The following is a 12,646-nucleotide window of genomic DNA, read 5'->3' on the forward strand; positions in this document are numbered from 1 at the left end:
CACAATCAAAACCACAAACCAGGCCAGGCGAGCCCAGGGTCTAAAGGAGAAGTCTAAATTTGAGAGCACAGAAGAGAACAGGTATTCACCAACCTTGGGGAAAGAAGCCTGGCTCAGGGCCAACACCAGCCCGAGAAGAAATCATGAGTCCCTAGGGAGCCCTCCTAGGCAGGCTCACCTGTAAGAGGGTATCTGTGGGACAGTGACCATGGGGACAGTGGAGGGTGTGTCTCGGCCCACTTCCTCTGGCTCCTTCTTGATCCTTTGCTTCAAAGTCATCTTGTTCTTCTTGGACACTCCCTTGAGGGGGCCGCCTACCCCACCTTGGCCTTCATCTTCCTCCTCCTCTTCTACCTCTTCCTTCTCTTCTTCCTCCCCACAGCCCTCCTTCAGCCCTTCTTCGTCCCCAGCCTCACTGAGACTTCCTGGGGAGTCGCCCTTCCTCCTAGCAGTGGCAGCAGCTGGCGGCGAGTGGGCCTCACAGTAGGCGGTCTTGCGCACCGTGAAGATGGTGCCGTTGAGGCTGGTCTCACGCATAGGCTCAATCTTCATGAAGAGCCCAGCCCGCTGTGCACACGTCACATGGAAGGCCGTGTAGCAGTTCACCTTATGGCACTGGATGGCTGCACCCAGCCCCTTCTGCTTGCAGATATAGCAGGTTAGTTTCCAGCGGGCAGGTGGGATGTTGTCGATGCCCTCAATAGGCTCCAGGAACACGGTGTTAGCAAAGCAGACTTCAGGGATCCAGATGGCACACACCACGTGGGCCCAGTGCCCATCGCTGGTCTGTTTGAAGGCGCCACCCTTGTTGGGGCAGAGGACGCAATCCACAGGCCGGGAGGGAGACTGTAGGCAGCAGCGGCATAGCCACTGGCCCTCGGGGATGTAAGGGACGCCATAGCACTCCTGGTGTACAGCCAGGTTGCAGATGTCACAGAAGAGAATGACGTTGCTGTTGTGGCATTCGTCATCCAGGCATACGCAGCAGAAAGCATCTTCGTCAATGAGTGACTGTTGGGCCCCACTGCTTCGACTCTCCAAGTATGACTCCTTCTCAAGCCGGTCCACCAGCAGCTCAAAGGTATCTGCCGACACCAAACTGTGCCCATCTACTCGCCGCTTCTCATTTACCATGTCCAGCCAGGCAAGGTCTTCCTCATCCATGTCGTACTCTACTTCTGCATCCAGGTCTTCAGGCGGCTTCTCAATGTAGCGGTAGTAGGCAGCAGGCAGAGGGGGTGCTTCTGGCTGACTGCCTGAGTCCACCATGCGGAAGCTGGGTTGCGGGAGGTGGAAGGAAGTGCCGGATGCATGCTTGGAGCAGGACTCCTTCTTTTTGCCCTTGGATGAGGGTTTTTTGGACTTGACAGGGAACTGAGGCTGCTCACTGTTTTCCTTGTTACTATTGCATTCAGTGATATCCTGGGCGGTCAACTCATCCTCTGTGATGATCTTGAGCGGGTCATAGATGCTAATACGATGCAGACGTCCATCAATGTCCACCTCGACGATCCGCTGGGCCTGGGCATATGTCAGGGTCTCCCGGGTGGGTGAGCACTTCAGACTATAGGGGGATGGGGAGCGCCGGCCCTCGGCATTCTGCCGTGACTTCCGGCGAGGCTTCCTCATGGCACCTGGGAACCAACGAGACAGGCCTAAGGAGAGGAGGCCAGGAGACTGTGAGCCAGACGTTCAGGCATACATGCATTCATTCACCCTTCCATCTGATCAACTGGCCACTGAGCAAACTGGCTATTCTCTCTGTCTGAACATCCTGCCCCTCAGGTACCCACATGGCTTGCTCTTTCACCTCCTCCAAGTCTTTCCATAAACAGTGTTTCTCAGTGAGACCTATGACCATTCTATCCAAAATTGCAAATCCCTTTCCCCCACCAGCAATCTTTCAACCTTCTTTATATTTCACTATAACACTCACCACTTTTTACTGTGCTATGTAATTTATATATTTATCATGTATGTTTGTTTCCTTCCACTAGAATGTAAGGTCCATGAGGGGAGGGATTTTTGCCTGTCTTGTTCACTGCTGTATCTCCAGCACCTGGAATGGTGCCTGACTCTTAAGTAAGCATTCTATAAGTGTTAGCTGAATGAAATGAGAAATCAAACACTCATGATCCCTGCCCTCAAGGAGCGCTGTCTGATTGAAGGGACAGAAAAGTAAACACAACAGATCACTACAGATCAATGCAACATGGGGAGAGAGCTAAAGTTCTAATGAGGTACATAAGGCTGTGGGACAGCTAACTATGGAAAAGGGGGTGGTGGTTAAGGCTTAGGAAAGGAGTAAACAACAACAGCATCCACTTACAAGCTCTTCACATGACCTGTGGCCCCATGGCGGATCAAAAATCCACAGGTCTAGAGCCCTCTCCCAACCCATCTTACCATGATCCATGATCAGAAACCCTATCCCCGACCATGCCCAGGGGTGAAGGGGTAAGGCACCTGAAATGTCTATCGCATGTGATCTAAGGACTTCAAACTACAATGTGCAGGGTATTCTCTGCAAAAGGCAGCATTCAGGATGCACTGGCTAGTACATCTCTAAGCAGAAACCCTGGAAGCTCTGGGAGTGGCCCCAAGTGGCCTATGTGGGACCCTCACTGGACCTAACGCCAAGGTAACTGGGGCAATGTCTGGGGTAAACTCTCAATGCATCTGTTACCTCAAAAGCCCCTCTCTCCCAAAATACATCCAGTCCACCCTTGTGCAACAAAGAGAAAGCTCTAAATTTTTCCCATTGGTCTCTGGGATGGAGGGAATTATGACAAGCTCACAAGGAGCTGTGGTCACAGTTACTGAGGCCATCAATACTAAGAAAGACCTTTGGGGCTTCCCTGGTGGTGCAGTGGTTGAGAATCCGCCTGCCAACGCAGGGGACACGGGTTCGAGCCCTGGTCTGGGAAGATCCCACATGCCGCGGAGCAACTGGGCCCGTGAGCCACAATTACTGAGCCTGCACGTCTGGAGCCTGTGCTCCGCAACAAGAGAGGCCACGATAGTGAGAGGCCCTCGCACCGCGATGAAGAGTGGCCCCCGCTTGCCACAACTAGAGAAAGCCCTCGCACAGAAACGAAGACCCAACACAGCCAAAAATAAATAAATTAATTTATTAATTTAAAAAAAAAGAAAAGATGACTACTATCTTTTAAAAAAAAAAAAAAAGAAAAACCTTTGGGGATATGGTGCCCTGAGGTGCGGGCAGAGACTTGGAAGGGTATGAACAGGGAGACGATTTCAAAGAGAAAAACAGAATTTGTCACCTTGCTTGCAGGATCTACCATCTTTATAAAGTGGAAATGGTGATGATAATGTAGCACACTTTTACAAACTACAAAGCCCTTTTACTTTTAATATTTTTCACAACTACCTTGTAAGGGAGAATAGATATCCTCATCTCCATTTTACAGATGAAGACACAGAAGCTCAGAAAGGTGTCACTCCCCCTAAAGCTGGTTAAGTGACAGAGCTACAGTTCAAACCCAGATCTTCTGATCTGCTCAAGCCATCTCACTAGGACATAAGGACACCACAGAGATGCCATGGTCTGGTACAAAAAGAGGCTCTGAGGCAATCCAGGTTCTAATCTTGGCCCTGTGTGACCCGGAGAAAGTCACTGAAACGTTCTGTGCCCGCACACTCCATCAGTAAAATGAAATTAATAAAATTTATTTCTTAAGGGTTGCTATTTGTTAATAAGGTATTCTTAACATCCTTATTTTAAAAGCCTTCCAATCCCAAAGTCTGACTGAAAGAAACAAACAAAAAACAACTTGGCTGAGGCACAGTGCCAGGCAGGCACAAACCCTATTTGGAACCAAAGGAAAGAGAATCACTCGCAGAAATTCTGTCCAGGTTCCAGAGACCCTTGGCCACTACATGCCTGACAAATGCCAACTCCCTGGGGGCAGCCCGGGCCAACAGACCTGCTTTATTATCCCCACCCTGTCAAGGGCATGCAGACCCTTGCAGAGGTGTGAAAATCTACCTCAAGAGTGACTTGAAATGGTTCAGAAAGGGGATGTAGCTCCTCCTTTGTCAAAGCTACGATATATTCCTCCTCCCTACCCGCTACCTCCTAGGCAACTCGAGTATCTCTCAACCAAGCAGCAAGTATCTACAGAGGCCTCTGCTGTCCTACCCAAGCCTCTAGACACTGGGGGGCCAACTCCAGAGGGGGAAGGGCTGCTGCTGAGGAAAACGAAATGAGTTTCGCCCTCAAGGAGCTTACAGTCTAGTTTTTTGGCGGGAGTTTCTCATCCCACACAGCCCTTCCCACATACACAGCTCCAAATACCTCCAACACCCCCAGAGGTCTACTCGGCATCCCCTGAGCCCCCACTCGCCCACCCCACCCAGGTCCGCGAAGAATAAGGAGTTTCTGCAATTAGACTGTTCCCCCTGCACCCCACACGAGATACTCATGAGACAAGGACCCCAGCCAAGGCTCCCGCCCCTTTAAAGGGGCACCTCTTCCAAAAGAATCCTGACCCTTCGGAGAGGAAAGGGGGAAATAACATCTCCTCACCAGAGGGGAGGGAGCGAGCGTGCCTGAGACAGACGCGGAGTCCGACCCTCAGACAGAGAAAGCTAGCGCCTGCGAACAAGCGGGGCACAGAGGCAAGCGCCCATTGGCCGCCTCACCTGCCCGTCTGGAGGAACCGGGGGGCCAAGGGACGCTCAGGGGGTGGAACTCTCCTCTGGCCTGACCAATTGGAGAGCGTGGCGGGGGCGGGGCTCGGCAGCTCGGCTTCCAGGGCCAGGGGGGGAAACAAGATGGCGGCTGCGGGAGGGGGTCCTCGCTTTTCAGCTCCCCCCTCACCCGCCTTCTCCTTCTCCGCTGCCACCCTGGCTCCAGAAAAGAGCTTTCGCGCCGCTCCCACCCCGCTCGGGAAGCCCCTCGCTTCCCTCCCCCATCCCGCGCAGTCCCTGGTCCCCGTAGGCCCCGCTGCCCCCGCCCCCGCTCCGTCCGGCCCCGCTGCCACCCCCATTACCTCAGCCGCCGGCCCGGCCCCACCGTTCGGGGCCCCTGGGCGCGGGCGGGCCGGCCGCCTAGCAGGTCGGCGCGGCCCGGGGAGCGGAGCGCGGCCTCCTCCCGCGCTGGCCTCCGTGGCCACCGCCGTGCCCCCTCCCGGCCCGCGCTGGGGCCCCGGCCCGGCCGCCGCCGCTCCCGGGGGAGGAGGGGGAATGGAACCGCCGCCGCCGCCGCCGCTGCCGCCACGGAGCCCGGCCGAGGGGAGGGAGGGATCAGCCCCCAGGCAGGATCCGCCCCTCCGGCCTCCCCCCCTCCCCCCGCCACCTCCACCCCTTCCCTCGCTCCCTCTCTGGCTCCGCGGGCTCTCCCGCTGAACAGGAGCGGGAGCGCGAAAGAGAGGGGAAACAAGAAAAAAATCCCCCCGCCCGTGCCCGGCGCGGCGGCGGCCAGGGCGACGCGGAGAGGAGCGCGGAGCCGCTGCCGCCACAGGGCACCGTCCCCTGCTCGGCCTCACGGTGGCGGTGCGGACGCGGCAGGGGCGCGGAGCAAAGGCGGGATCTGCGCCCGCCGCGGCCCCGGCTCACGCCGACCTGGCTCGCCACGGGGAGAGTCCGACTAGAGAGCTGGGGGGGCGTTCGGGTCCAGATGGGAAAGACGGGGTCCCTAACTCCTTAGAGTGGTTAGTCATCCCCTCCCCCAGCCCTGCGGGGGAGGTGGCTAAGGTTTGGAGCAGCAACCCCCCTCCCTGAGCTAGAGGGTCCCTCCAAAGGCTAAGTCAAGAGCAGTCATTGAAGACAAAACCAGTCTGCAGTTTCTTGGGGTGCAGGTGCCTGCACTACTCCCAGAAAGTCGCCCCCCTCCCTCCGTGCTCCAGTCCGGAGGACAAAGGTCTATCGATGTCCATACCCTTCCCCAGTGAGGACAGCCGGGGAAGACCTGCCTCTGTTGTGTACAGGTGAGCCTCTTATTCCCCACGAGACGTCTTTCTTAAGAAACAGACTTGACTTTTCGTTGTGTGCCATCCTCTCCCTTCTGTGTTTAAAAAGAGTAAACATAAAAGAGTAAACATAAAAGTTTGACGGTCTACTTAAGGGCATCTGGTAACTCGCTTGTCACTATAGACATGGGAAACACTGTCTCCTTAAACCTGATTTGGCTAGGAGTCCGTTAATTTAATGCAAAAGCCGCTTTATAATAGATGTTTGACAAATGGCAACTTCAGACTTTCAGATATAATCAGCCTGGCTTTTGCTTTGGTAAATAAATTTAAGAAGAGAAAAGGGCTCCTTTGCCACCCCTCTTGCCTATAAATTGGAAAGCTTACCTCGTATGACTGAAGTCTTAAGCACCAGTATTTAACGATGTTTATAAAGGATGTATGGATAGACTGCCTTTAAATGTGAACATGAATGACATGTTTTGAAAGCGTTTCTTCTGCCCGCGCTGGTGGTGTAGCTTGGTAAGACTCACAATTTCTTGCTTGGTTCTGATCATCAATGACACAGATTGTAGAGTCAGAGGATGAAGGATAAAGGCTTAGGATCCAAGTCTTCCAAATGTTTAAACTTAACGAACTGCTACTTTTGAAGTATAGATGTTCATTATCCTAAGGAATTTAAACATATTGTGTTTTGGATTTGAAAGTTTGATAAAAGTAAGGAAGCTAATTTGTATAACAAAGATGTTTTCCTGATTACATGGTAGCACCTTCTGGCAAAATGATAGCAAAAATACTTCATTAACCAATTTTTTTTTTAAAGAAAAAGGGACTGGCTTGTGAAGCTAAGCAAGGACAAGGCATTGTTTTGAAAGCTGTGAAGGTGAAATAGTATAAATTAACGTCAAAAGACTAGGGAGAATAATCATTTGGAGGGAAGGTGTAGAAGAAAAGATGATTAATTGTGGAAGGGAAAGCCCCAGAGGCAAGAGAATATTACAGTTACTTTTAGTTAAAGAAAAAAAAAAGGCTAATAGAAACAAAAACACTGAATTTCATTGCTTGTTCTTTTAAAATGTGAAATATAACCATTTCTACATATAACTAGTAACTTTTATTTCTTGATGGATGTTCTCAAAATTTATTTAGTACAATTCCCATTTGTGTGATTGGGAGCTTTTTCCACTAAAGTTAATGAATAAATACTTTTGAGGAAATGTGTTAGCTTCCATTTGTAACAGTAAGTAAAATAATTATTTAAATGCTGTTGAAAATGTATTGTTAACGTGATACATATGATTTCCAGGTTTTTCTATTCAAAGCTTTCATAGAAGACCTTATTCAGCCTAAATGTTTTTCTTCCATTTTCAACTTCCACTTTCTTAATGGTAACTTTACAGTTGTCCTCGCTTCTATTTTTGACATTTGGAATTGGTTTCTGTTAGTATAACTGCACACATAGCCAGTTCACTATGATGTAATCTTAAATGTAGCATGGGACAATTATGTCATTAAAAGCAAATTTGAGGGCTTCCCTGGTGGTGCAGTGGTTAAGAATCTGCCTACCAGTGCAGGGGACACAGGTTCAAGCCCTGGTCCGGGAAGATCCCACATGCCGCAGAGCAACTAAGCTCGTGCACCACAACTACTGAGCCTGCGCTCTAGAGCCCGCGAGCCACAACTGCTGAGCCCGCGTGCCACAACTACTGAAGCCTGTGCGCCTAGAGCCCGTGCTCTGCCACAAGAGAAGCCACCGCAATGAGAAGCTCATGCACCGCAACAGAGTAGCCCCAGCTCGCCGCAACTAGAGAAGGCCCATGCGCAGCAATGAAGACCCAACGCAGCCATAAATAAATAAATTTATTAAAAAAAAAAAAACAAATTTGGAACACGTATCAAAAATCCCAGAGGCACTAAATTTAATTCACTTTAATCTTTAGCTATTTTAAAGAGTTTAAATTCACCAGCCCTTGACCTTTCCATTAAACCATACAGCGGGCTTCCCTGGTGGCGCAGTGGTTGAGAATCTGCCTGCCAATGCAGGGGACACGGGTTCGAGCCCTGGTCTGGGAGGATCCCACGTGCTGCAGAGCAGCTAGGCCCATGAGCCACAATTACTGAGCCTGCACGTCTGGAGCCTGTGCTCCGCAACAAGAGAGCCCACGATAGTGAGAGGCCCTCGCACCGCGATGAAGAGTGGCCCCCGCTTGCCACAACTAGACAAAGCCCTCGCACAGAAACGAAGACCCAACACAGCCATAAATAAATAAATAAATACTTAAAAAAAAAAACACCATACAGCAATTCAGTTCAACAGAAAGAGGCACAGACCTTTGATTCCCAATAGTAGTTTTTAAAATCCTCCATTTCTAAGTAGACACTAACTTAATTTGGAGTAGGAGACTATTTTACCACTTAAACCCAAAAAAGGAAACATGAGTACAAAAAGTTTCCCCTTCAATTTTTTTTTTCAGCATCTTGGGATATCTTTGTCAACAATTTACTATTATCATTAGTTTACCAAGGCAAGAAACCTCTGAAGGGTCAGATGCAGTACCCACTGGATTAATAAAATATGTGTAATGAAAAGAAAATAGACTTTGAGTAATTTTTGAATTATTTTTAATAGAATATTCCTTCCTTAGACTTTGGCTAAAAGAATTCTAAACCATACGTAGGAAGAATATGGGAGTTTGAAATCATTGTGATATTTTTATGCTGTAATGAAAATGCTGTAAGAATATAGTTTGCTTAGAAATAGGAAAAAATTTATGCTAACAACAGGCTTTAAATTGAATACCGCACCCTCTAAATTTAATTGCATTCATTTATTCCTGTAACAGACATTTATCGAACATCTGTGTGTCCAACACTGTTCAAGTTGCTTTGGAAAATGACAAAATCTCAACGTAGGGCACAGTGATCATATGTAAATGTAGAATATATTTTTCTTTGCCTTGAGTAGTGTACAATCAAGAAGCAAGCTAGAAATAACTAGAAAATACATGTAGGAGAAATTAGATAAGGCAGTGAACAGTGTAGAGCCACCGCTATTCAAATGGAGGATAGGAGACTTCTTTTAGCCTGGTTCTAAATAGTGATGGATGTGAATTGGCAAAAAGAGTGTGGAATGACATTATTAGGTTGGTGACAAGGCAGCCCAGGCAAAGGGACAACATGCAGGGAATAATAAGGAAATTACCCTAGCTGGTCTGTATGGGAAGTTGTTAAGAAAGAAAAAGTTGAATTGGATATGGCAAGGGTATAGGGATAATAAAAATAATACCTAACACTTATGTGCAAGGTACTGTGCTCAGTGCTTTACATACTGTATTTATAAAAATCTTTGTTGCACTTAGAAAACAAACTAGTTTAATTAATAAAGGAAATCTATTGATTCTCATAACCAGAAGGTCCAGCCGTGTATCTGGTTTTAGGTAAGGTCAAGTCAAGAGATTCAGATTATGTCATCAGGACATAGTTTCTTGCAGTCTCTCAGCCAACCCGAACTAATAGCTGTGGCCAGAAAGACATGATACTCTAATGAGGTGTGGTCATTGTTCACTACCAGAACCAGAGGACACAGGCAGGAGATGATTCTCCAAAGATATAGTGGGCACTTGTACAAAGTAGGTCCAGTATGCATGCTATATCTCATTTATCAATTTGTAGCTCTGTGAAATTATTATTATGGTCCCCATTATGCATAGGATAAACTAGAGCAGGAACAGTGTTAGGTAAACCAGGAAGAATTTATAGTATTTGTTGTGAAAATAAAAGGGCATTAACCAGAATGGTGGAAGAGACTGTAGAGAAAAAGGAAAGGAAGGGTCAAATCAGAAATCAGAAGACAAATCAACAGTTTTATGAATGATTGGACATAGGAACAAAGGAGAAAATCAAAGATGAATCTAAGCTCAAACTTAGGAGGTTTTGACGATGCTAGTATGGTCATTGCAAATTAAGAGGTGGCAAAGGGTTACTCAGGAGCTCCTTTTGGGTCTGAGGGCCTGAGGATTGAGGAAATGATAAGTCAGCCCAAGTTCTCTGGAGCCCCTTTTAGTCACACTAAAATACATATTCATTCAATAATTATCTGTGAGCTGCAAGTAAGGTGGTATTTTATGCCTGTGAAGACCACAAAGGTGAAAAGGCTATGCTGTCACACTTGAAGTCACTTAAAATCTAATCACAGGAATAAAGCAAGTATATTAGTAACCGGAACATGCAATGGCATATAAGCACCTCAAGAGAGATGCAAGCAGAGTGGCATGAGAGTTAGAGATGAGAGAGAAGAGGGGAAGCCTCCATGAAGAAGGTACCAATTGAGCTCCACCTTAAAGCTTGGGTTGAGTGTTAACTAGGAGGATGGTGGAGTGTGGTCCAGGCTGAGCACCATGAGCAGAGAAAGGTGGGACACCATAATATTGATTCCGGGGACGGTGGGTTATCCCGTTTGACCAAAAATGGGAGATGTAAGAGAAAAGACTGGAAAGATAAAGTCCGAGCATGGAGTCTGTTGTATAGGGAACTGGATGTGAAGGGGCGGTAGTTCCTCATGATTTTTAGAACAAGGAAAGGGCTTGAATAATTCATGCTTGAAGATCAGTCAGGCAAGAGGGTATGGTACAGTATGGTTTAAATTATCCACCTAGTATGGCTTACATTATCCTTTTTGGACTTGAATTCTGGCTAGAACATTTTACCATATTCTTAGTGAAACGTTAAACCACAAACCTAAAAGTAAACGGTATGTGGCAAGTGTAAATTGTTCAACCTGATTTAATGTCCTTTCATTTCAACCTTTAATTAGCATTTCTGTTAAGTCCTAAACTTTTAATCATGTGTGAAGTCAGGACACCATAAAATATGTTATTTCCATATTTTAACAAAAGAACTGACCCTGCAAGTAGCCACCTACTTGGTATAATTTTACTAAAGAGAGAAAATGAACAAAAATAATAGCACCTAAAAAAATAATAATAATAATAGCACCTACCAAACCAGAACCTGCGTTTTAACAAAATCCCCCTAGGTGATTCATATGTGTGATGGTTAATTTTATGTGTGAAGTTGACTGGGCTAAGGGATAGCTGGTAAAACATTATTACTGAGTGTGAAGGTGTTTCTGGAAGAGATTCACATTTTAATCGGTAGACTGAGTAAAGAAGATCACCCCTAATAGTGCGGATGGGCATTATCCAATCTGTTGAGGGCCTGACTAGGACAAAAAGGTAGAGGAAGGTTGAATTTGCTCTCTGGTTGAGCTGGGACATTATCTTCTCCTGCCCTTGGACATAGGTGGTCCTGGCTCCTACGCCTTTGGGCTTGGCTAAGTTATACCAGCAGCCATCCTGGTTCTCCAGCTTGCAGATGACAGATCATGGGACTTTTTGGCCTCCATAATTGTTTGAACCAATTCCTATAATATCTATTTATTCTGTTTCTGTGCAGAACCCTGACTAATAAAATTTGCATATTAAAGTTGAGAAGCAGTGGATTAGAGGATATTAGACAATTCCAGGATTAAAGTGTTTTAAGGTCCTTGCATTGTCTGGGAAAAGGGTAAAGCTCAAGGATTAATATTTGCCTTTGATTAGTCAAGAATACCTGTTGTAATGTATGATTCCATTTATTTGAAATTCTTGAAAATGCAAACTAATCTATAGTAACAGAAAGCAGATTGGTGGCTGCCTGGAGGTAGAGGAGAGTACCGACTATAAAGGGGCATGTGAGAACTTTTGGGAGTGATGGAAACATTCTATAAGTTGATTGTGGTGGTAGAGAAACATTTGTCAGAAGTTATCGAAATACTGGGATAGCCGTCATGTATTTTACATAAATTGTACCACAATTAAGTTGATTAAAAAAAGAATACCTGTTGTAATTTTTAGACTAATCATTAAAAGAATGAAAAAAAGAGGATATAACTCACAAACTAGTAGAGAGGAAAAAAGAAATAATAAATATTCAACCAATCAAAAGACAAAGAAAAAGGAACACAAATAAGCAGTAAGAACAAAAATAAGCAATAAGATGATGGCAGATATAAACTCAATCTACAGTCTAAATGGTAGAATGAACAGTCTACAATGAGAGGGACATTTTTGGGAAAGTTTAACGATAGATGGTTAAAATGTGTGGATTGAGCACATGCATTTATCCCCCAAACTTCAATTAATATGTTAATAAAGGATTAAAAAAAAAACCCGCAAGATAATAAAGTCCACAAGAACAGAGAATGGGGGGAAGAAACAACAGCAATTGAGAACTGTCAATAAAATTTTGGAGAATGGAAGTAGATGGGTGAACAAATCAGAGAAAGTTAAAAGTCTGCAAGAAGAGCCGGTAAAAATCAGCTGATTCACATTAGACCACTAGAAAGGCTTAGAAGTAGGAGACTGCAGGTACTTCTAAAGAAAGGTGTGTGCTGGGGGGTAGGGGGTGGTGGTGAGGGGGTGGCAGTGGCTTGGAGAGTAGGCCTGAAAGGAGGATTGGCTGAAAAACCTGTTAAAAGGGTGGTTAGATGCCATCAGATCTCCCCACTACTCCTTGGAGGTTTGCCATCCCAAGAAATTGAACTAAAGAGATCTGGACTTGGAGATTCCGGGCAGGCACCAATGAAGGCAGGGACAAAGTGCCATTCTGAAAATGGCAGTTAGAATGAAACTCTACATACTGAATGATGAGACACTCCATCCCCACCTCATTTC

General features: G+C 46.6%; 1 protein-coding gene across 8 annotated transcripts in view; it reads right to left on the reverse strand.

Annotated features, from left to right (window-relative positions):
- The window catches only part of BRPF3 (bromodomain and PHD finger containing 3), a 34,869-nt gene extending 29,560 nt beyond the window's left edge, over positions 1-5,309 (reverse strand). For 3 of the 8 annotated variants that reach the window (XR_005021969.1, XR_005021970.1, XM_036870317.1), the window contains exons 1-2: positions 5,016-5,309; positions 179-1,655 (exon numbers count right to left, since the gene is read on the reverse strand). Coding sequence is in view for 5 of the 8 variants with exons in the window: in XM_036870317.1 (XP_036726212.1) it covers positions 179-1,629 (1,451 nt within the window). In the remaining 3 variants the exon portion in view is untranslated. The remainder of the gene's footprint in view (positions 1-178; positions 1,656-5,015) is intronic. The other 5 variants (XR_005021968.1, XM_036870316.1, XM_036870314.1 and 2 more) reach the window with 4 other exon arrangements.
- Positions 5,310-12,646: the final 7,337 nt, after the last annotated feature.

The sequence above is a fragment of the Balaenoptera musculus genome, chromosome 11 (genome assembly GCF_009873245.2).
Source record: "Balaenoptera musculus isolate JJ_BM4_2016_0621 chromosome 11, mBalMus1.pri.v3, whole genome shotgun sequence".
In the NCBI taxonomy this organism is placed as follows: domain Eukaryota; kingdom Metazoa; phylum Chordata; class Mammalia; order Artiodactyla; family Balaenopteridae; genus Balaenoptera; species Balaenoptera musculus.